Source organism: Corapipo altera, unplaced genomic scaffold, assembly GCF_003945725.1.
Source record: "Corapipo altera isolate COAL_440 unplaced genomic scaffold, ASM394572v1 44, whole genome shotgun sequence".
Lineage (NCBI taxonomy): Eukaryota > Metazoa > Chordata > Aves > Passeriformes > Pipridae > Corapipo > Corapipo altera.
In genome coordinates this window covers 5,713,646-5,738,472 of record NW_020884880.1, presented here as the reverse complement: position 1 = coordinate 5,738,472, position 24,827 = coordinate 5,713,646, and the positions used below count along the sequence as shown (strand labels likewise).

The 24,827-nt window shown below is 35.4% G+C and overlaps 1 protein-coding gene across 3 annotated transcripts in view; it reads right to left on the bottom strand.

Annotated features, from left to right (window-relative positions):
• The window catches only part of PHF14 (PHD finger protein 14), a 160,841-nt gene that overhangs the window by 26,010 nt on the left and 110,004 nt on the right, over positions 1–24,827 (bottom strand). The window contains exons 18-19 of one of the 3 annotated variants that reach the window (XM_027639169.1): positions 6,485–6,598; positions 4,756–4,838 (exon numbers count right to left, since the gene is read on the bottom strand). The exons of 1 other annotated variant lie outside the window; for it this stretch is intronic. In XM_027639169.1, coding sequence (XP_027494970.1) covers positions 4,767–4,838; positions 6,485–6,598 — 186 coding nt within the window. In that variant the 3' untranslated portion in view covers positions 4,756–4,766. The remainder of the gene's footprint in view (positions 1–4,755; positions 4,839–6,484; positions 6,599–24,827) is intronic. One more of the 3 variants, XM_027639167.1, reaches the window with a different exon arrangement.

Here is a 24,827-nt window from a genome sequence, read left to right as displayed (position 1 = left end):
AATGACCCTTCCATGTGATCTGGAAATGCCAAAGAATAATACCTCAGGGAAAATATTTTCACTTGAGTTAAAATACTAATTTTTACAACAAAAATAAAGCAGAAATCCTAAAATCCCTGAGGATGCCATCCAAAAAATGCATAGACCTGGCAAATAAAGAAAAAGAAATAGTAGAGAACTATTAATTCTTCATGGAAAATAATTCCCATTTAAAGCCACACTAAAATTAATGAATCTCACAGATTAATAAAATGCTCATTTGCAGCATTCATCGTGGCACATTTTTTGCATGTTCTGTCATTTTTCTCTTACTGCTTATTAATTACGGTTACTTGGAACTGATGATCTGCAGGGTACATATCAGTGCATACCAAGACTGATGAACGCGCCCCAGATGCCCAAGTGGTGCGGAGGGTCTATCCATGCACAGGATCTGTGCTGAAACCCTGAATGTTTTCCTGCAGTGAACCTGCAGGCACTCCTGACAACAGAAATGCAGCTGACTGGAGTAAATTCCAGGAGTGCCACTCCTTTCCCTTCCACCACTGCAGGAGAAAGACATTCTTAAGCTGATGAGTATGCACATGTGAAGGGGGACTGACTGCTGCCCTGGGGGGGTCTTTCAATCCTTCTCTCCTTTCTCTACCCCAAAGGAGAGTGTGGTATCATATCCCTTAATGAACTTTGATGGTCTGCTTTTCTCTGTAGTCCATATGTAGACAGTGGTGTCGATTTCTGAATTCAATTATTTGGATATTAGGGAAAAAGAAACCCACAACAGTTTTTTTCTAATTTTTTAGCACACTTTTTAAATTACTTTTAGAAATATGGTTGAATGTCAGGCAATAAAGGAGAAAACTGCAGGGATTTTAATTGTCTCAGCTTTGGTTATTACACAATAGATATTTTTGTCATCTATATATAAAGTATCTTTGTGAAATCCTTTAAAATATGATTTCAAACCAATGAATGCCATTTTCTATTTGCCTTTAATTTCCTCTCAATAGTAAGTTCATCAGAGTGTAACAATTAATTAACTTAATTAAGCTAACTTAATTATGTTCTTTCATAGGTCAATATGTAGAGCTACTCAGATTAATAACAGAGCTTGTAAAGTTAATCTTCTTGTATAATGCAAATGATGCCCAGTCATGTATTAAATACCTTCCTGGGTAACAGATGATATAGGACTGAATGTACTTTAAAGAAGGGCAGAGACTGTGAAAAGGTTAAATAAAGAAAAATGTCTTGGATTTGTGGAAATTTTGAACAGACCTAATTCATTTTTTAAATTAATAATATTCTTCTAAGAGGAGCCCTCATTTCATAAGGCCATTTACAGCTTAAATATACATAAATAAATTTTGACTTCAAAAGCAGAACTGCATGGCAGCATTTTCCAGCCATCTTGCGACCTTTAGGTTTAGTTATTAAGATTACATAAAACAGTTATGTGAAGAGATTAAATGGAAAATATGAATTCCTAACTTCAGTGCATTTACATGCTTAACTGTATTTCCCAGTTTATTTTACAGAGGAACCACTTCAGTAGTCAAAGGTATTATGTTCCTTTTCTCTGTTCATTATTAATTCACTTTTAACACAGTTAGACTCTAAGGCTCTTTAGGTATGTGGCTAAGCACCTTTGTTCTGACATATTAATGGGAACTACAGTAATAATAATAATAATAATTACTTGTAGAAGCATGAAAAGTAAAATCAAACAAATCTCCTGAGTGCCAAATGATCTGAATAGGTGACTCAACTCTTCTGTTTTGATAAATGAGTCTGATGGCTGGAAGACACACTCTGACAAGAAGAGATGGATTATGGGCCAAATCACCACATTTCAGTCAAGGAACCAAATATCAGTCTTTTCTGCAATGAATCTGACTTAGGCCCAGAAAACATCTGAAATGCATAGCAATTTCAGTTCTGTAATCTGTTGCAACTCTTTCCTTTTCTCTCATGGAAAACAAAGAGGAGTGGTACAATAAGCATTCTGTAATAAACACCTTACAGGATGTTTATTGTAAAAGACTGTAAAGGAAAAGGCCTTGGAATTGTGAAAACCACCATTGCTCAAAAGCTTTAAAACCAGAAAAAAAGTACTAAAAAAATGCACTGGAGGGATCTATCCTACATCTATGAGGAAATGGATGACACAGAAGATCCAATGTTTTATTCTCTTTGTTAAAGCACATCATTTAGTGTTTGTGGTGTATTTTTTGTGGTGTTTTGTCTGTTTGCAGATCTAAGTGTAGCAGAAGGCTCAGAGTACAAATTAACCTCATCCCAAAATCACAGTCTCACAACTACTGATATAAAATGGAATTATTTATCTATGATACAAAATAACTAACAAGTTATCACTTATGATTTTCATCAGAAAACAGACTGCTAGGTCCAAACAGCATGGACATTTCCAATTCCTTTTCTGAGTGGAAAAGCCCTTCAGAAGTTAAACAAAAAAATTTAGTGTTCAAAAACTAAATATGCAGTTCAACTCACCCTATGTGGGTAACTGTATTTTTTTTTTAAATAACACTATGACAAGAAGAACATATTTATAGCAACTACAGTCTGTCTTTAGAACCACAATGCTTTGCACAGCTTTTATAGTTTTAATACAGCACTCAAAAAAGCACCACAGATACATAACCTATTCATGTTCATATGCTACCAACACATCATTCATATTTTACCCTAAAGTGCTCCATGCTTTATACATGCTTTTTTTGTAGGGGAAATACGGTTGGTTGTTTAATTAATTTTTTTATGCAAGAGAAAGAACAGCACAGCTTTTCCTCTGTACTGTTCTGGCAATGCAGACATTCAAAAAGATCAGCTCTGTTAGCCTCTAGGCTTACACTATTAAAACATGATTAACTGATTTGCCACAGGATTGGCAAAGGAAATTAAAACACATAACTCATGTACTTCTATTTTACTTCTAATTAAAGATGAAAATATGCCTCTTATGAGACTCAGGTTTAAGGGAACTGTCAAAACTAGTATTTTCTTACTTGGATAACCAACCACTGATACCACCAATCCCTGTGGAGTAAAGTGTTGCTATGAGAAGTGGTATCAAGATACAGCCCACAGATCTTGCTCTTTAGCCACTACATGAGAAAGGGAAAGCAAAATTATTTTAACAACAAACCTTCACTTTCTTCAATGCCACTATATAGCCATCAAAAAAACCTATATAAATATATTTACTAAATATGCTGTAACTGCCAGATGCACAGTGAAGGAGACCACAGAAAATGGAGTAAGGGTCATGAAAGCTGATTCATCAGCCTTTGTTATTCAAATAGGTGTATTCTTACATTTAAAACATTTTAAAAAATCACGGTGTCCAGAGAATTTTCTTTCATCTGTTCATGGTAAAGAATGTGTGATATCAGAGAAAAAAATTATTGTATTGACTCAGGGCATACTAACAATGGTGCAGTTCTGAATTTTGAAAGGCTTGTGGGAACAGAATTCCTGTCTTAAGCATTACTATTGGAGGGAAACCACCACCACCACTATATAAACTGCTAGGAAGGTTTAATGAAACTACAGTGAAATTAGGATGACACACACCTATCCACTTTCAAATGCATTGAATTCTTCTTTCAATTCCACTTTTCAATTCTAATTCTTAAAAAATCCAATAAATATACATAATATTAAGTCAACCAGAGCAAACTTCCTTATTTTAGGATGAACACTAATTAAAATTATTCAGGCATTTAAATCTGTACAACTTAAATTTTACTGAGGTCTGCACAGCTTTTGAAAACTGAATAAAGTATATTTATAACTTTAAGGGTAGCTTGGTTACTTTATAACCCAAAGCGTTTCTGCATCTGAAGTACACTGATGAATACACACACTTTCCTGAATCCCTCACAGGTATAAAAATTTCACAGGTGTCTAAATCTAAACATTCAGTATGTTAATCATTTCTGCAGTGGCTTTTGTCCTATGCCACATAGCTGGACACTGTTCCAATCCTACACACAGTTAAATCTGATTTTAGAGCATGAAAAGAGGTTGGAAAGAAGTGCAGCAATAAGAGGACTGGATGCCATCCTGCCCTCCTGTTGAAGAGAGCTCAATACTAAACCATCATTTCTATTAGGAGAAATGACTAGACAAGTAGAACAAAGCCTCATCTGAGTGATCAAATTATATCCCACAAATGTCATACCATTCATGACACAAGTTAATGAGATTCAGACTGGCCTACCTAAGAGAAAACAAATTGTAATTAGGACAAATCTGTACTTAACTCTAACGTGGCAACTCATGTGATTTTTCTTACTTTCTCCCTACTAGAAGTTGTATGTCCTCACATTTGTGAGCCCAAGAGTCTTTCTGAACACTGCTTTCCACAGCCTTCTCAATTTTTCTCCACCTTCCCAAAATCCTTAGCTGTTAGCCACTTTGCCTTCTTTAATCTTTTCTCCTATTTCTCTTTTCCATGGCTGCATTTGAACTCTTCCTTAACAACTTCATTCTCACCAGTACTGATGGGTTGAATTCAGATGAGACATAAATCATACAAATAATGCAGCAGTCAGTAGCTGTAGTCAATTTCAAATATTAACTCATTAAGCAGATACTGAAAGACTTGCCAGGAGATTTTGAATAAAATGAAAAATAAAAAAGGCATTAGTTGAAGTCAAACTCTGCAAACACTTTTTTTGACCTGTTTTTTAGGGTGTAATTCATAAATGTTTGTTTATCATGCTGACTTACCCAAGTGTAACTTAGGTGGGTTGTTTCATGGTGGGTTCTGAATTTGGAAATTCAGCATACTGGTGCTCCCCTCTCAAGGTTCCCTGCAAAACCACAAAACTCCTTCTGACTCACTTCTCTCTCTTCTATATAAATTGCATTAATATGACTGGAGAAAGTCTCACTCCTTTATAAAACATGTAACCTCACATTCAGTAAAACAGCTTCAATATAAACTATTGTTGAGCTATTCAGTAAAATTTGAAAGGTATATTCCCACCTTTTGCTTTTCTGAAGTTTCCCTTCCCCGACAGTTTAGCTGTTTTTATTCCACAAAAGCAAAAGCTGTATATTCATCTTCCTCTTGGTCACCTTTTACTAACTAATAATGTTTCATTCCTATTTCTGCAGCATTTCTCATCTTTTTATTTTTAAACATCATCTGTGCTCCCAATTTTAATTTCTCCAATGAAGTCAGAGAAGTTGGCAAAACTTAGAATTAAGAGGCAGAACCCACGCCCCTCCATAGACTAAAGGTCCCATTTGCTACTCAAGAATGTATACAAAAGTATTACTAAAAGATTATACTACTCTAACCTCAGGACTGCTTAGATGTGCTAACTTAACTTTCTATCTTGGAATATGTAGTGATATTCCAAAATAAGTAAAGTATCTATTTGGTCTTCATCCAGAAGACACTCTTAAGAATTCCCCTGGCTCAGTACTGTGGACTTCCCTCTTCTTCAGACTAAGTGACAAGACTATCAGAAGAATGAAGATATTTGATAATTATTAAAAGGTTACACTAAAGAACTAATAAATGGCATCGTATTTTCTCTGGCTAGTATTTCATGCTCTCCTTTACTGCGAACATTACAGTCAAAAGAAATCTCAGAAAAAACCCATGAAAGACTAATCTTTATATTATCTGGTTCTTGGGAGTATTTTTAATAATAATAATAGTAATACCTAAATTGTTTGAGGAAGCCAAGATTAATCGTGCTAAGGCTACTCCAAAGGAAGAACTTACTTCTCACAGGAAGGGTTAATTTAAGGATAATAATGGTACTCTTAGAAAATTATTGCCACCATGAAATGAAGTTGTGAGTCTGAATTCTGCAGACAATCTCTCCTCTTGTACTGTGACAAGGATGCATTGTAGGGGCAGAAAAAACCTTAAGTCATTGGCTACACTATGGAACTACCTTACAAGCACCTTTGCTTATAACAACAGGGAGTATGAACTTATGATCAGACTACATCATTAGCATCTTGTATCATTTTTTGGAAAACAAGAGAAAAAAGAAAGGCACAATAGAAACAAGGGTCTTTCCTTTGCACAACCAGAAGTTAGACATACTTAAATTTTGTGAAGGATGTCAAAAGGCTTATATATACCTATATACCTATGTACAGATTTTATTTATGATTCTTACTGAAATTTAATCTGCCAGAATCTAACATGACTCCTGTTACTATTGTGGTATGAAAGACAGGAAAAAATTTTCCTAATTACTGACAATAAGAAGCAGTATTTAAAAGGTAGTATATGGAATATACTTGGCTTATGGGTACCATTAATCAGGGTCCTGAGATTCACCTTGGTCTTGCACGTTGTTGATATGGGAGGATAAGATTGAGCTTTAGCTTTAAAAAGTCTCTGTTATTAGAAAAACAACACTAGGCATGAAAAACAGAGGCAAATGTGTATCCCCCAATCCTGGAAAAGAATAGACACAGAATGTCCTACCTCTTCTGGACGTTTCTGTGCCACCGATATCAGCTCTTCAGAGCTACTTCTTGAGGTAGAGGGTACCATGTTACCTGGGGCCTCTGAGACCACCTCATTTGACGGCTCGGAGTCCTGAGGGCAACAGAGACAAACAGACCCCTCAGCAGCGTGTTGACGTGGCACGCCAAGAAAATGAGACTTTTCAGAGGAACTGTGCTCTAAGCACAAACAGAGAAATAAAAAATACTTGAGGTCTGAAAATCTACTCTATTTACCCTGGGCAACTTCTTTTATCTGAGGCAAAAACTTTTGTCATATATTTTCTCTTAAAATACTAATATTTTCTTCACAAGAGCACTATAATACCTATTAAGCAGTTATATGGCATTTCAGAATTGCAAAGTTCTGAATAAGCGTGCTTGTTTTACCCATACCTACCCCTGCTCCTGAACTGCAAGGAAGGGAATATTAAGAATACTACATTTCATCCACTTATTGAAGGTGAAGGTTTCTGTAAAACAGCTAGAGCCATGCTAGAACAACCCTCCACAAACGTATTTTACCAATCGCTGCAAACCAATACAGCACACAACCCAATAAAGTTAAAGAAGTGAGTAGAGTTTGCTGTCTATTAGTAAATTTAACACTACAGTAAAATAAAATAAAAATTCTTAAGTAATTTGCATTCTATTTTCCAAATTGCCTTGATTTTGCAATGCAACGCTACTAGATCAGTCAAAATAAAAAACACTTTAATACCTTCCCTGATTCACACAGAAGTTTTGATAACTGCATAGTCTGAGATATTTTACTAGAGAGAAAAAATCTATTAATCGGTACAATCTTTACTGTGCTTGTCGTGATGCTCATTACAGAAGATATTTTAGATGTCATCGCTTAGCAAGCAGAATGTGTGCTTTTGATATATCACTTTCTTTCTACATTCATTAATTGCAAGGAAATCAAGATTACACTTTTGAAAACTGCAAGCTGCAGAGCTCATTATTAAGTTTTTGAACATAAGAACCTCTAAAAAAGTAAATTAAAATTTCATAATGATAATAGTCAGCAACTGCAGTTTAGCCCAACGTATGGAAAGGGAAAAAGTGAGCACTGGTCCAACAACCATTACTGAGTCACACAGGGAATCACAGGTAAGACCAGGTACCATAAAAGAATTAACACATGGAGGGGGTTCCCAGAGACTATAAATTTGAAAAAATACTTTCTGAGCCTAAATATTTTACATAAAGCTTTTTACACCTTTCTCATGGTATCACCTCTCTGTGATTTAGAAAAAGAATATTCTGACCCATTCTGTGGCTTGCCATGTTAAGTTTAAGGTTTGGTCTGAGGAAGACATTTTAGGAAAAAAACAGCTTTCAGGAAAAAATAGCTTTCAGTGAAGACTAAAGAATACCATCAATTAAATCACTTAGCAGTGAAGTCCAAATGCCAATGTACTGAACTGTTTTATGGGCAGAATACTGGATCTCTGGAACAAAAGGAAAACGGAGATATTTTGGAAGAATATCAAGACCACAGCCAAACACAATGAACTGCAAGGGAAAACATCTCTAGCAATCTGACAATAGAAGTCTGATTTTCCCTATGCTATATGCCATCAAAAGAAACTTTGCATCCTTTTAATCCTGACAGCTCACTGTTTTGCCTGGACTTGCACAGGCAAACATCCTCTCTCTCAAAGTCTAGGGTCACTCAGTTTGGTTCCCAGTGAACTATGGGGATGAGAATATTTCTTCTTGTTGACCCCAACAGCCATGAGCTGACTCTGAGTATGGAACAGTGCTGTTTTATTTTCTCCTTGAGAAAGTTAAATCGGTGCCATGCAATTTATCAGCTCAATATGTTTCCAGCAGCTCTTCTGTGCTACTTACAAAAACAAAAGTAACAACCACATCTGCTGGAAGAAAATGATATACTTGTCTGAATTCTTTGGTTCAGTGATTTCTCTCCTTGAATTCTGCTTGTACTTTGTGCCTGAACAAACTTTTGTTATGCTGTTATTACCTGTTTCCAGATAATGGTGGCAACCATTTTCTGTTACTAGTGTGTTTTTTTTAAGTAATAAACAGTGTTTTTCAAAAATTACCTGAGAAACTGCAATTTGGTAAGCATATATTCTTGCTAAATTTCTTTTGTCTCAATAGGGTCATGGATTCTTTTTCACATCAAGTCTTGAGTATCTTCTTCCCCAGCAGCTTGGCCATCCTTCTCAATAGTTCCTTAAGAACCAGCTGGTTAATATAATACTTCCATTTTTAGGGAGATGGATGGAAACCAAATTTACTTTATTATTCAGAAATCAACCCAAGAAAATACTCCTCCTTTTCCAATTGCACTGGTTTTGTTATCTCTTTTCACACTGTTGTCACTTCTTAGGAAAACTGTGTAGAGCCTGAACATATGTAAGCCAGGTAATCTATGTTGTTCTAAACCAGTTTGGCAACATGTAAAATACAGTTTTCAGAAACAGACATATTCAGTAAATGGAATGAGATCCTTTCATGTAAGGTACAAAAAAAAAGCTGCAAGGCGCAAATGAGAACTTTCGTGGAGCTGCTTCTAGGTGTTTTATGAGTATGTGGCAAGTGTGAGTAACTGTGCAGCAGTTCTGGTAACAAATCCTGGTACCTATATTTGTACTCTGGCAAGTAAAACAAAATGAAAAATTATTAGCATTGTTTACTTTTGTAAAGGAAAGGCAAAAAATCTGTATCACTGACCTAAATTGATGTTTTTACCAAAGAGGTGTTAAAAGGAAAAATGTGCTTCAAGAATAATTAAAATTAGTTTGTTGTCCTTCCTAAAGTCACTTTATTATTTTTTGAAGGCCTTGTATGACGAAAACCATGTCAACTGCACTTCTCATGGATCTGTAAGCCTCAGCTATAGCAGTGATGGACATGGTGGTTTATGGACATAACATGGTAAGTATTCTGGTACATGTCTTTTCTGGTGCTTAAGCCCTTCCCATTTCATTAAATTATTATTATATTTTCTAAGCTACACAGGAAAAATCACGAATTTTCTATTTCAAGTCAGACAGATCAATGAATAGTTTTATAATGGATCACAGTATTTAACTGTAATAATTATTAAATTACAGGGGAAACCCACTACTAAATGGTACTTCCAGCTCCCTGAAAATGTAGAAATGCTTTGTGAAAATGTAAGTGCATTATAAACAAATTCCGAATTTTCACTAATTAAGTTTTGCCTGTAAAATTCAGTTTTTCATCAAAGCTCCTTAGAACATGGTTCTTCTTGGACTTACGAAACCTTGAAGAGGAAACATGAAATGTGTAGATATTCTGCATGTTTATGCAAGAAAGACATTTCTTGCTTTGAACTATGGCTCTTTTCCTGTGACCTAAATGTTTGTGCAGTTTAAGATACCACAACTGCATTGGCTTGAACCAATCTCAGTTCTGCAAAAAATATTATTTTGATTGCATGTTGACACAAATACATAACAAATCAGATATTCTAGTCCTAGGATGGAACTTGCTAGCTAGTCTTAGCAGCATTCAGTTCTCTTCTTCCCTTCCTTCCAGTTCGTGTATTTGCTATTTGCATCTACTGTATAGGAACACATATTGTGCTTTTAGTTTTGTCTTTTTCTGTGCAGAAGTATTACTGACACAGTAAGCTGAAAAATCAATACTGTGTGCAAAACAGACGTGGATTTCATTTGTGAGCCACATGGAAGTGACAGATTTCAAAGGGAGATGTTTATATATTATGCTATGCTGATGTTGCGGCTTAATTTGAGAATTTTACTATTTTTATATTTTGCTTTTCAAAAACCAGACCATCAATTCAAGATCAAGACACATATACAGGTATTTCATATGTAAATAGGATACAGATATGTATATACAGACGTGTATAGTCATAGGTAATGCACGTCATGCTAAAAAGTACTGCAATTGTTTACCATTCCACTTACTGTCAGCACAGATATTGACTCAACACAGCTTCTTATTTTGACGAAAATGCAAAATTATGTATATTTTTAAAAGTATGCATGAAATACTTTGCTAGAAAGTATAAGAATTTCCATTTGAAACAAGATAATGGAAAAATAGTGTCTTACAAGGGTGTTCATACCAGCCAAACAGACACTATTTTTTCTGCCATTGCTTCTTTAAAACTAAACTAAAAAAGAATTGAAACAAATCAACCTACAAATCCTTTATAGATGATTTCAAGCTGACAGGTTTGAATATATTATGTTAACTCTGCATCGGTTTTCATACATCATCCTTTACTTTGGTCCGGTTGAAAATTACACAACTCATAAATTAGCTTTAAACAAGTTTTGAATCAGCCTGGAACTAGTTTTCAAATTAAAGAGCCGTCAGTATATTACATCGTACTGTCATTTTATTACCTAATCAATTCTGTGTGGCCTGAGGTAGAAAGAAAATGGATGCTGTCTTCATTTGCAAAGGGTTTATCTCTCACACCAGGCTGTGAAAACATGAGTGCAGTAATGAACTGGAAGCCAAAGTTACTAACAAAGACTTCTAATAGTAACAAAGTAGAAATATTTGTCCCCCTTTAGACTTACAAAAGGGGGAGGGGCAGAAAAGCCCTTTCTGAAACATTAAGACAGCTTCTCATAGCTGAAGCACTATGGCATGAAATTAGCACATTTTTATTGTGCTGAAGTGTTTGTAGCTTCACAGAGTGCCATCTTCAGTGCTGCACAGAAAAAGCCTTCCTGGGTCAGACCAATAGTGCCTCTCCAGCCCAGACTATGGAACACCCTTCCAGCAGCTGATCAACCACTCCCACGGTCCTTATTCTCTCTTACACCCCAGGGGGCATACTTTGACAGTATTCACAACATCTTGGCCAGAATTTGGGAAAATCTGGTGCACACAAGATATTTGTAGCTCTCCACAGTTCATAGGTGGCCAAAGTAAACCCCCAGGAGAAATGCAGAGTTTATCTCAATCTACTTAGATGTGAGATCAATCACTTTCCTATTCCTTAGATTTTACCCTGTGTTAGTTAGTGAGTCAAGAATATGGGCTTTAAACTTTCAAGTCAAGCTCCACAGTTGCAAAATTTCCCTTCCTCTTTCTATTCTGCCTTTGTCACTCTCTTCATGTTGATTTTATTTAACATCTGACAATCTCCTCTCTCCTGCTCTCTCCAAAGATAGGAAATTACACATGCAACCTCTCACATCCATGTGCTAACCTCTTACGCTGCCAGTCACAGAGGCAACGCCAATGTTATGTCCTTGGTTATTTTTTCTCTTTCTTGAGAAGGGGATGATGACTTCTATGTTTATACACTATTAAAACAACAGGGTCTCATTCTCAGCTCACTCTGAAACCACCTCAGTTCAGGTAATAAACCTTAAGCTAGCCCTAAAACCTCTGACTTCTTTTAAAGACAGAAACAAACCAAAGACCTTTCATAATTCTCTGTTTTCCAAATATAGAAACTTAATTACATTTGTTAGCCTTGAACTAGTTTTGCTATTTTTCTTCGAATACCCTGTGCATTGTGAAAGAACCAATAAAGTTACAAGAAGTTTCCAATAAATACCCATTTGTTCCAATTTATTATCTCTCTTCCAATAAACTACAGCACTGACAAAGCATGTTTACATCTTTGAAATCTACCTAGATTTCCAAGTGCAAAGGGTAAATTCCCACCTGTACTGTTGTTTTAAAATAAGCACGCTACTATTGTTAACATTTTACTAGAAGTGTTTGAAGTATTTTACTAGAAGTTGAAAGTATGAAAGGAAACAGGGTCATCTGTTTTCTCTGGATTCCTTCTTCAAATGGAAAAAAATCATTTACATATATTTAAAGCTACAAAGGACACTCTCAAAATAATGTTTTTCATATTTATTCTTCTAACTTTATCACACGCAAATAGAAACAGCAAACAGGAGAATATTTCACTATTTGAAGGTATTATCATTCACTGACCTCTGAAACCTGAATTAGTTTCCCCCTTCTAACTCACATATTTTTCTACATTTCCATTACTCAGTGTACTAATCCTACCTCTCTCGGGACTGAATTTTCCACCTTCCAAATCAAGCTCCCCTATTGTATTTTTCTTTAACTTTCTCATCATTCACTATTTCTCAACATTCAAAAGCTATTATTTTAGCTACTTTTTCAATAGCTACTTTTTCTGACCCCGGAATTCTTTGAACTGTATTAAAAATCAACTCTTAAAATACTGTAAATAATAAAACCACATCAGAATACAAAAAAAGGGAATTAAACTTCAAATTATAAGCTCACCAGGTTAATCTCTTCTTGTACGTATAAAATAAAGAATACAACTTTCCTGTTACTGTCACGGATTAAAGCCAATGATCACAGTGGCTCAAACTACTGGCAAAAAATGTGTGTACTAACATGTATATCATCACCAGCAATTTTTAGAATTTCTTCACTAAAGGGAAAAAGCCAATATCTATCTTTTTTTTGTGTTAAATCTCCTATGTCTTGCATAATTTGGTAATTATCTGGTGCACCAGAGCAACAGATTTCATATAAATATCCTTTTGAAAGATATTAATATACTGACAAGACTGTTGTACTATGCCATTATCACTGCATGTAAGAGTAAGTCAATACTTTTTTCCCTTTTTTTTTGTCCACACTGCTTTCTTCATATATATTGTTCTGCTATTTTTTTCAAGTTATGAATTAGGTTACAGGCATATACTATAGCCTAGAAAATTATTTTTGTCCTCATTTTATACTTTACAGACTTTAAATAAGTTATTTTATGGAGTTCTAAAACCTCTTTAAGGCAGTACACACATAATTCATTACTGCTGGATCAGGATTCTTCATCTTCCCTGTGCCTGTTTTGTACAGCTCTGATCTCTCCAACTCTTTTTTCCACCATCTAAAGAAACAAAAAACCCCAGAGTTGCAAAACAAACTGTCAAACACAGCACAAGCATCTACAGTCACAGGAAGTGTGGTGCTTACTGTGTAGCTGTATGTATGTTGCATATAACTGCAACTGTTGACTTCAACATATTCAACATATTTACAAAATTATACGGGCACATTACACCTAGCATTTTAACTATTTTCTAAGCAACAGATGTACAAAGCCATCTGATATCACTCCTGGAAGGCAGTGCTGCAGCTACAGCTGATGCATTAGTACGGTTAACATTTGGGTTTGCAGTTGTCTGCTTCCTTAAGCAATGTATTATTCCTTCAGAAATGATCAAGGGCAGACCACAGCAATCCATTCATACAATCTCCCTAGAAGAAAGCTTTACCCAGCTGTATTTCTTTTCAAATCATGTTTAAATTGCTCCAAACTTTCCATGCTTTTGGATTGCTGAGGCAGTGACAATTTGGGAGTAAGGTACAGCACCAAGCTTACTTTCTTTCACCTCTCAGGGTCAAGCTGCACATTTGCACAATTTATGGTCGAAATAGTTTGCTTTAGTTCACTTCAGCAGCTTGGGAGACAGCATACACAAAATTGCTCACAATATTTGGCTAATACTTAACTTGAACGAGAAGATTGAGCACTTGAGAAGATCTCTGCTCTAAAAAGCAGCTGCTTTATTCTAACAAAAATAGAATGTCGCTCAGAAAAGGCTTTCTTTCAAGCACACAATCTTCAGATATTATGCATCAGCATGCAGAGTGTGTCTGTCAGATGTTGGAACAAAGCTTTAAATTGTACCATCTAACTTAATTCTCAAGACAGGGTCAGCACATTCATGGAGTTGTTTGGTTTTTTTTCATCTTGAGAAGTCCTTTAAGTAATATTTATTTAGCTCCTTACATCTTCATCAGCACTGATTCTTGCTTTTCAACTCCTTGAAGTCCAGCTTTTCCCAACATAATGCAAAACAAAGTGATATTAAAATGTGTGATCACCAAAAGCATCACAAAATCGTCAAAGGCTACTTATTAAATCAAGACTGGTTTTCATCTCTCCTCATTTTCAGAATATTTTTCGAGTAACAAGATGAAATAAAGAAAAGGATTGCACAGTACATAATTTTTTGCAGTCTAAGTTTATTACACAAGTTTTATAGCTCTCTAAACTATCCTTACATGGCACCCACTTATCTGCTTGTTGTTTCAGAGATTTTTCTATAACTGTTTTACCCTGCTCTGAGGGAAGGCTCTCTGTGTGTCCTCCACATCCTCCTTTCCACTTTGCTTCAACCCTTTTTTTTAATTCACCCCACTCTCCCCTGTAAGGGTTTCTGTGTATTCCACAAGTAGAATTTTCTCATTCTTATGAATGTGTGTGTGCTTACAGTTCCCCTTTTACACCAAGGGTGCTTCTTTCTGTCCCCTTATTTTTGTTATCGTGCTTGTCTCTCTCCTGGTCCTCCTTTCTCTCTCTCTATTCCTAAAAGGCACCATCATTTATTTTGAACTGAAAAAGCAGAAAAGTAAAACATTAATTCAAGGCTATAAAAATATTTTTAGAGAATGAATCTATCATTTCTTAAAAAAAAACCTATAAAAATGTTTCCTATACCCTACTTCACAGATCTAACATCTGAATGTGCCATATTAAAAAAAAATATCTTGGTCATCCTTTAAGAAGTTTCAAACAAATCTTAAGAACACTGTTCTGTGAGTGCCCCTGATTTATTCACTCATGCCAGTTGCTAATATAATTAAAAGAAAATTTCCAGATAACTTCATACCACTGAATAGACATACATACTTTTATTAATATAAAGTAGCCAGCTAAAACAGTAGGTTATTTTACACTGTCACACTGAGCTGCACAGACAACGGGATGTTTACTAAAAAGGGAACGAACAGCCCAGTTGACACAGTTTAAGATATGACATTAATCAGCCATTTTTTGCTGAGCTCACGGGAACTGAAAGGTCACAACTACTGCTGCAGCTTTAAAGCACCCTTAGAAAGGTCTAGAAACTCCTCATTCTTCCCTAATTAAGAACACTGCAAATGATACATGGAACGATGAAACTAAATTCATGTGAAATGTCAACTTTACTGCCTTGTTTCTAAGGCATATATATATTTTCCTTGTGATTTTTTTTAGGTTTGGGTGCAATTCTTTTTTTGTTTGGTTGGGTTATTTTATCAGATTACACCTACTTGACAAAATTCCTTTTTATGTTTCTCATCTGTAGTAGAAAACACACACCAAGTACTTTACTCTTAAATATGGTTGCTTAACATTGTAGACCAGATGCTTTCAGTTAATAGCATATGAATACAGTGCTTACAGACACATACAAATTATAAAACTTCATACCCCAGCAGTATATATTTGTGTATTCATTTTTAGGCTTTTGATCTTGAGAGTACTAATACGTGAATTTCACAGATTATTAAAATAGGAATGAAACAACTTTTATAGGCAATGAAACCGAAACACAAACATACCTTTGATACAGCATATGCAAGAGTCACTTCATACCAGTAAACTGTGGGGTGATAGGAACAGCTCTTTAGATCTAAGAAGTTGGTGTTGAGGATCAGCCAGGTGTACAATACACATTGCAAAGATAGTGTCATGAAGACGGTATGCCCACTAGCAGTCAGAATAAATCCTCGGCTTCAGTGCCCCTTGACAGGCACTCACTTGGCACAATCTTGGAACCACTCCATAATGTGAACCAAAGCTTAGCAATTGGTGGCAACTTGGTAATTCCTTTCAAAAACGAATTTCTGACCTTAACCAAAATGCTAATTTAAATATATACTAAGATACCTCAGAATAAAATCTGTTAAGGTCAGCATACCAGAATGCAGAATCATTTAAACTAACAATAGGAATTTTCAAAATAACACGGTATTTTAAATGCCAGCTTGATTCAGAATTCAGCAGTACTACCCTGGATCATCAACAGTTCCCTTCCTCCTTCTGAGCTTCACTACACTGAAAGCTCTCTGGGGTTTAATAACTGTCCGTACCTTTTTTCTTTTTATTTCTTCCCAAATTATAAAAAGAAAAAAGAGACACACTGAATGCCTTACTTTCAGATGATGGTTTGACTGTTGCCCTGAATTAACTGGTGAATACATTCCATCATCATAGGGAAGATCCTGGTTCACTTCTCTCCTTCTCTTCTTACAGGGGTTCAAAATCATATTTCCCAAGGGATTGCTTAAGCCATTTTACTATTCTTTATCTGAAGCAGGTCACTTTGCATGGAAGAATGAGTCAGTGGGTAAAATGATTCATGGTGTATTAACCAGCATATCTATTGTCTTCTATTTAACTACTTTTTATATAAAGGAGCTTTTCAGTCTCTGTCTATGCTGCATCCAGAAAGCACATAAACAACAGGTCAACAGTTCATTCAGTGAGAGAATAAATAACAGATTAATAAATCACAGCTCCCATATCTCAATATTTTTGTATTTTCTCATAATTACCTTTAAATGTAAGACTTTTAAAGCTATCCTTATGTGAAAACAGACATCTTCAAGAAGTTCCTTACCACCAGCTAGTTACAAAACAAAGTATTTAGAGTATCATTTTGCTCTGAAATTCCTCTGTCTTGTGCAGTACATTTAACCTAAAGAAGCAGTGGAGATATGTGGCAGAACAAAATGGTAGGGTAAACTGCACCTTCATGTAATACTCAATATACTTGTAAATATTAGTACCTGATATGTGTCCTTATTTATTGCAGAGGATCGGTTACAGATTTAATATTCATTATGTCAATGACTGTCTTAATCTGCTGACACCCTTCTACTTCCAAAAATAAATCTGATGTGATTAACTCACTTGAAGTACACTTGTATGTACCTTCCATATTGAGTTATCTTGCTATTTCCTTTTTGATACTTTTTTTTTTTTGGCTATTTACACCATATCTGAAAGGATACCATCTGCCCTTCAGCCTTCACGAGATTAGCTGCTAAAAGAAATCTTGATATCTACACATTCCAACGTTTTCCACATACAAAATCTTTTGGTACTGTTTGTCGCAGCTGAAATACACTTAAGACTTTTCAAACATGCACAAAGGTGTTTCAAACCACTGAACCAGATAATAATTTTCAACCGTTATCAAAACACGTTTACTAAAAAATCTCAGATAAACTTAATTGCTACCAGAATTTAACAACGCACTATACATTTTAAAGGTTTTGTGAAAATCTTTTCAAAAGCCACCTTAAAATTTTATATAATATTTGTGTGTTTTCCTGGTAGAGCTGATTGTAATGCTCTTGCAGCTATATTCCCACACAAGCTATATGCTGAGCCAATTTTAAGAGGATGGAACTTTTCTGCTACAGAATGTTAAAATCCAAGCAATGAGACACTCCTTTGAGGAGAAAGTGGCTGACACAGCACAAATCAGCAATGCCCAGCTGTTTTCTGCAAAATATGATTAAATGTGGCTGGCACTAAGAGAATTTCTGTTTGACAATGGCAACTGAATCTCACTTCCACTATCGAACACGACAATGAAAAGCAAGAATCTTGACTGTACTAGAATTCATTACTTGCTTAGCATTTCATAAAATGGCACTTTTTTTGGTTTCTTACCCCATCTTCTTTCTCTCTCCTGGTTCAATATGATTAGATTTTGCCCAAGCAGCATTAGCAATTTATACTGATGAGTGACACATTACGTAAAGTGACATATATGGCTGCATTTCTTTGGAAGACTTGAAAATAAAATCAACCTTGAAAGTAAACATGAGCAGTTAATTGGGCAACTATGATAATGTGTTCAGATCTTATCCTGAGATTAACAATTAAAGATCTAATTCTTGTTCTGTCATATAGAATACGGTTACAGGTGATGTCCCAAGATAATTTGCAACCAAATGAAGCTGGACTAGTGAGGATTTAAAGTATATAATTCTTCTTTAATTACATACCTTCTAGTTCTTTGTAAAACACACGGCAAGAAATATATTTAAATATATGTATTTAAATATATTTAAATATAGGTAAAGAAATTTATCTCAGAAATATGGTAACAACAGAGTGGAACAGGATGCCACCAGCCCCCAGACATATCTTTGCACATCAGGAGTTACTGTTTATGTCACTGCAAAGAACACACCTTGTTATTTTCTGGTGACTGTTTAATTTTTCATGAATATTCAAACAAAAAAAAGATTGTGTACAATAGAAATGTCAGAGCTTTTTTCTGAATACTGCCCTCTTGGAATCTTATATCATCTAACCCAAGAATTTAATCAAGACTTAAAAGGTTTAAAAATTCAAAAGCAAATTACAAGCTTTTCATTCACACTTTTTTTCAGACACTTCAAAAATCAACATATCTTCTACTAATTAAGTAAATAAAAATCAAAATTTCCAATAGGATTGTTGATTGAAAGTAGTGATGGTCAATTACAATTTATTGCTAGATTTGTTTATGGCTCCACTGTCAACATGACACCCCTAAGTATCGACACCCAAAAGGTTCATTATGTTAGGAACTCTAGAAGTAGGAAGACAACTGGATTGATTAAGTACATCTGAATGTTCATCAGTGGTGTAAAATATGCTTTGGCAGCTACAGTGCAGTGACTCTCACAAATGTGTATTTTCTTTTTGTTGACTTCACTTGAAAAGGATATGTAAAACTACTATCTCTGTGTCTTTTACAATTCCATACAGCATCTTCAACGAGCAAAATTCATTGCCACAATGCTGCCCAATATTGTAAATATCTACAAATTGATTTTTAAAAGCAAGAATATCTCCAGTTCTGTAAGAAGCAAGCAATCTTCTTTCCTCTGTCCTTCCTAGACACTACTCCTCTTTCAGCCTTCTCACATTCTTTGAGAGTATGCATAGCTGCATATCAAAGAGAAGATATAAAATATTCCTGTTGTGGGGTGCTGCTCAGGGCGGAAAAAGTGCTCTTGTTTTTTGTTCTCTCATGCTGTGCTAGCATAAAACCACATTCAGTGGCTTTACTTCAATCTTGACACTAGCTGATTTCTGAATTTTCCCCATTGCAGCTAGGTCCCAGCAGAGATTTCTTGCCACTCAGTATTACAGTAGCAGGCAATGTAGGTTGTAAATTCATTCTGTCATGGCTTAGGAAGAGTAAGTCACAATTCAGTAGCAGAGCTATTGCCCAGATAAACCATAATTGTAAGCAGATTTTGTTAGAAGCATAACTTAAAAGAAGGTAGAGAGTAGCAGCGGTATTTCTAACAGCTGCTCATGAAAAAATTTTGCTTCCTTAACCATTACCTTCGAGTAATATTTATTATAACTAAACTAGATATTTAGTCATTTAAATTTTAGACTGTATACATTCAGATTACATGCATTAAAAATGTACAAGCACTATGCTGTTCATGATTTGTTTCCAGCACTTTATTAATCAGGGACCTCTTAAACGTTCCACTGGCAATTGAACATGGGTGTGCATTTTAACCAAAGTGGTAATTAATGACCAAGCTCATTTCTAAATTCAGCCATCCTTTTTTTAACTTCAGTAACATATTTTTAGTCACAAAAAAGCAAAATTATCAAGACAACTCATGAAAAGCAGGACTACCTCAGTAATGATTTGATTCGTGTGACACTCACAAAGCCTTGTGAAAAAATAATTTTCTTCACTTTTGTGTTGTGTTTGCATGGCAAGGTTTGGGCAGCAGGGTGGGGGGCTGCAGGGTTTGCTTCTGTGAGAAGCTGCCAGAAGCTTCTCCTATGTCTGACAGAGCCAGTGCCAGCTGGACCCACTACTGACCAAGGCTGAGCCCATCAGCAACAGTGGCAGTGGGGATAACGTATTCAAGAAGGGGGGAAAACCTGCTCAACAGCACCTGGAGAGAGACGAGTAAGAGAAGCAACACTGCAGACACCAAGGTCAGTGAAGAAGGAGGAGGAGGTTTTCCGGGTGCTGAAGCAGACATTCCCCTGCAGCCCGTGACGCAGACCATGGTGAGGCAGCTGTGTCTCTCCAGCCCATGGAGGTCCATGGGGGAGCAGAGATCCACCTGTACCCCGCAGAGGACCCCATATTGGATGCCCAAAGGAGGTTGTGACCCTGTGGGAAGCCCGTGCTGGAGCAGGCTCCTGGCAAGACCTGTGAACCCATGGAGAGAGGAGTACGCACTGGAGCAGGCGTGTTGGCAGGACTTATGATCCACCTGGAGCAGCCTGTTCCTGAAGGACTGCACCTTGTGGAAACAGACACATGCTGGAGTAGTTTTGGGAAAAACTACTGCTCTCACACCAAGACAAAGAATGTGTGCAAAGTTTCAGTTTTGGAAAAAATCTCTATATTGTTAGGTTGTTTATGAAAAAGAGTGAATAAAGCTAAGCAGCAAAGGGATTTCTTCCTTCTCCTGTATAGCAAAAAATATGGTGAAGAAAATGAACTTGGAAACCAAATAATTCTTGGAAAAGTACCATTAAAGAGGTTTTTTCTTTTCTTTTGACAAAAAAAATCTCATTTAAAACTGCAGTGCATAGTTTAAGTCTGAGTTTTCTAAAAATACGCCACTTGCAAAAGAGATTCTTAGCAGGTTTATTATAACTGCTGGCTTTTGTCAAAGTGTAATGCAAGAAAAAGTTATGTACTTCACTTTGCACTCCTAATTAATAGTTTATTTCTTATAATACTTTTTGATCTATCCCAGTGTTATCCTTCAGAATCAGAAATCTGATTTTTGCATTCGAAACAATAATACATTTTACAAAAAATCTCTGTATTCCACTTTCTTTAAACTTCTGCCTGGTATTAGCTGCACAGTCACCTGCCAAAGAGAGATCTGTTCCGACAACGTTATGGGAAAGACAATGTTATATCATATTGCTCATTTTCTACTATAAAATTTTATAAAGTTAAGCTGCACCTAAAAAGTACAAGCTCTAGAAGTCCATGATGAAGATCTGGCAATCAGTACCAGGGAATATTTGAACTGGTAAAATTGATTTTGATGTGGAGAAGAATTAAAATATTTAAAACAAGTATCTGTTCCAGAAATATTTTAGAGCGCTTAACCTTTTTTTTTCATTAAAACCTAAGCTTCCCATCTACACTATGGGAATCTCCTGCCAAATAAGTGTATGTGAATATTTGGATTAACTTGGGGATTTCATAGCAAATAACTTATCCACTATTCATAAATCAAGTCCCATCTTAGGTTAATTTCAAGGCTGATTATTTTTGGAACATTTTATGATATAAATTATTCATTACATAGATGTGTTATACCTGTTTGCCAGAAAATAACAGAGGCTGTGCCAACTCATTTCTTTTTTTTAAATATTATACCTGGGAAGCAAATATTACAACACATTTGGCAATACTTCAGCCAACTAATAAGAACTGCCATACACTGCAATTTCACCCTTTTTCAACACTCTTGATAGTGAAATTAATTTCTGTGCCAAAGTTTGGCATTACTGAAATTATAAAACCAGGGTATAAGTGGTGTAAGGACTTCTGTTAAATCTTTACAGGGCTTTATAGACTTGGTGAATTTGTTCATTTTTAAGGAAATCATTACATTGTCAATGTCTTACTGCTCGTCAGAAACGTAGGAAAACCACATATTTGTCAGCTGTATATTAAAAAACATCTTTATTTCCTAATTAAACTGTCCTCAACAAACTTTTAAACATATAAATACACACAAAAATGTTTAACTCGATCATTCCTGATGACCATAACATAAATCATAATATTTGCACTGGTGAAAGACAACTGCAGCCCGTGAATTGCACTATGTAATTTCTTTTTCTGTAAACTACCTTGAAATACTCCTAAGTTCTGGCTGAAAAATGTTGCATAGAAACTGAACTTTTTTTCCCATTATATTATGTTCTGCTTGAACCAGCAAGCAGATTTATTAGCAGTATTCTTTTATCATTCTTCAGCTGCAATGCTGTGTGCCGTGATGGCAGTACATTTGCTTCTATGTTCTGTCCTCAAAAGAAGGTGCAACGATCTCTCTAATGTAAGGTGACTAAATGAGGGTTACCCTTTGTCAGAATATGCAACTGAAGCAAGTCTGAACTATTTCAAAAGACTTAAGGATTTTTTTGGTATATTTATTTTAAAATGTATTTTAAATATAACTGTAAAATTGCATTGTATGACAAAATATAGCACATATAAAACATATTTAAGGCATGATTAAGCATTATATTACTACTGTGTGCCAACCTCATATGTTACATCCAAATAGTGTTTTCTTGTATATATGGAAAGTTAAAGATATTGGCTAAATTGAAAATGTTTCGTTCAGACTGTTTAGTAAAAGCTCAGATAAAGTCTGTCCATGCAACGCTGATTCAATCATCTTCTATGTGTACTCAGGCAAGGAGAATTCCACCTAAACTATAACCCTCACTAATCTAAACTACCTGTCTTGGCTTCCTCCTATTGCCAGTGGACAGGAAAAGGCAGCTCCAGAGAACAGCTCATCCAAATCTACAGAAAATGTCCAAAATAAGGGAGCAGTGTTGACATTTAGTAATAGGGAAGCCAAGACACACAGAGAGTAAGAAATAAAATTTCTATTAAAGTACTCAATTTGCAATAGTCTACACCACATCGTTATGCACACTTTGTACTTTCAAAACACTGCTTACACTATCACCAACCAGCTCAAAGAATTCAGCATTTTTACAGGCTGGGCAACAGCAAACAAGGAGAAAAAAATTACTAAACATTTGGAAATGTTAATTTTGTCTAGCACTCACAGAAGCTCTGGGGTGAGACAAAATAAAATTCAATTTACTGGTAACAACTCAACTACTTCAAATATAAGGTCAAACTTTCTTTTTCCCATTTCTGAAATCATCGCTTTAGTTCTCGTGCCCTGCAAAACCTAAAGACAGTATTTTCTCCTAATACCTCAACCCAAATTAATCCTTTTTAGTGACCCCCAACAGCTAAATCACAGAAGGCAGAGGTCCTATAGAAGAAGACAAAAAAATCATAACATGAAGTGATTAAAGGCTGCAAAGTCCCACATAGCCACAAAAGGACTTACAGTGCTTCATGCCACCTTAATTTTGGTATTTCCTAACTTGAGAGATTGATATCAGGAATTTTTGTTTTCATTGTTTAATTTTTAACACACTTGTACGAAACTATGTGTGTGAGGAAATGCTTCTTTAGTTTGGAAAAAAAGTCATAATGAAAAAGATGAAAATCCATAAACCATAACAAGACTGTCACCTGCACAACTCAGGAATAGATAAGACACTTCTGCACTCCTCACAGGCCTTCTTAACCACCAACTTTATTTTTGACTGGAATACAATTCCATGGAATACAAGAATTAAATTGTATTGTACACTTTTTTCTTTTTATCTGACCAAATGTAAAGGTTTGAAATACATTTTGCATATCAAAAACTCTTTTAAACTTAAAACATTATTTCAAACATTATATTCAATAATTTAATATTACAGTGTCCAATTACATTTGCATATTATTATGTGAAAGCAAGATATACCCAAAGAAATGCTTGGAAAATAAGCAAAATCATCCACAATTGCTTTCCAACACAAAATGTATACAAAAATATATTATTTGCCAGGCTTGGTGTGTCATGTATTTGTAGTTCCAGAAAATATTTCCTGAGGGGTTTAGATGAGAATTCTATGCATATATACTGACAATTTATTTCCACTGAAAAAATGCAATACAGTAAAAAGATGAAATAAAAGCAAACTAAACAGAAGTCTAGAGACAAGGCAGTTGATCTTGCAGCACTCAAATAATGACCCAACATGTACACTCCGCAGCATTTTGCAAAATAGATTGCATGTAAAGATGAGCAACCCAACTACCATGGTCAGTGTAACCAGCATGATAATATGTTTAAACTCCTTACTGCCTTAGTCTTTTCAAATTTTAAAATTGGAGGAGAGATTTCAAACACTACTTTTCACTGGAAGGCAATAGAAAGGAGTCCACATCTAATAACATAGAGAGAGTTCATAGTGAGATCTTATTGTACATAATGAACAAATGGTCAGGCCACATTTATTCCTACTAAATACTACTACTACTAAATACTACCACGTCATAATATTGAGTAATTTGGTTTACATTCTATTTATTTTATCTTTCTTAAATTTAACTAAAACAAGGTTCTATATTGTCTGAATACCACTAATACAAACTAGCAGGAGTATTATGATTTATAGTGCTGTTTGGCAACCCTGAAAGCGCACTGTAATCCTTTTGCAGGGTAGATGGATAATGTTATAGAAATGGAGACCTTATAGGTTTATTTCAGCTTTCATGTGATGTAACAAAATCTACAATGTTTTTGAGATGAGAGAGCTTGTCAGACCTTAGTAGTGAGCATTACCCATTCCACAGAAGGCTGACAGCAAGTATTACCAGCAGAGAAGCTCT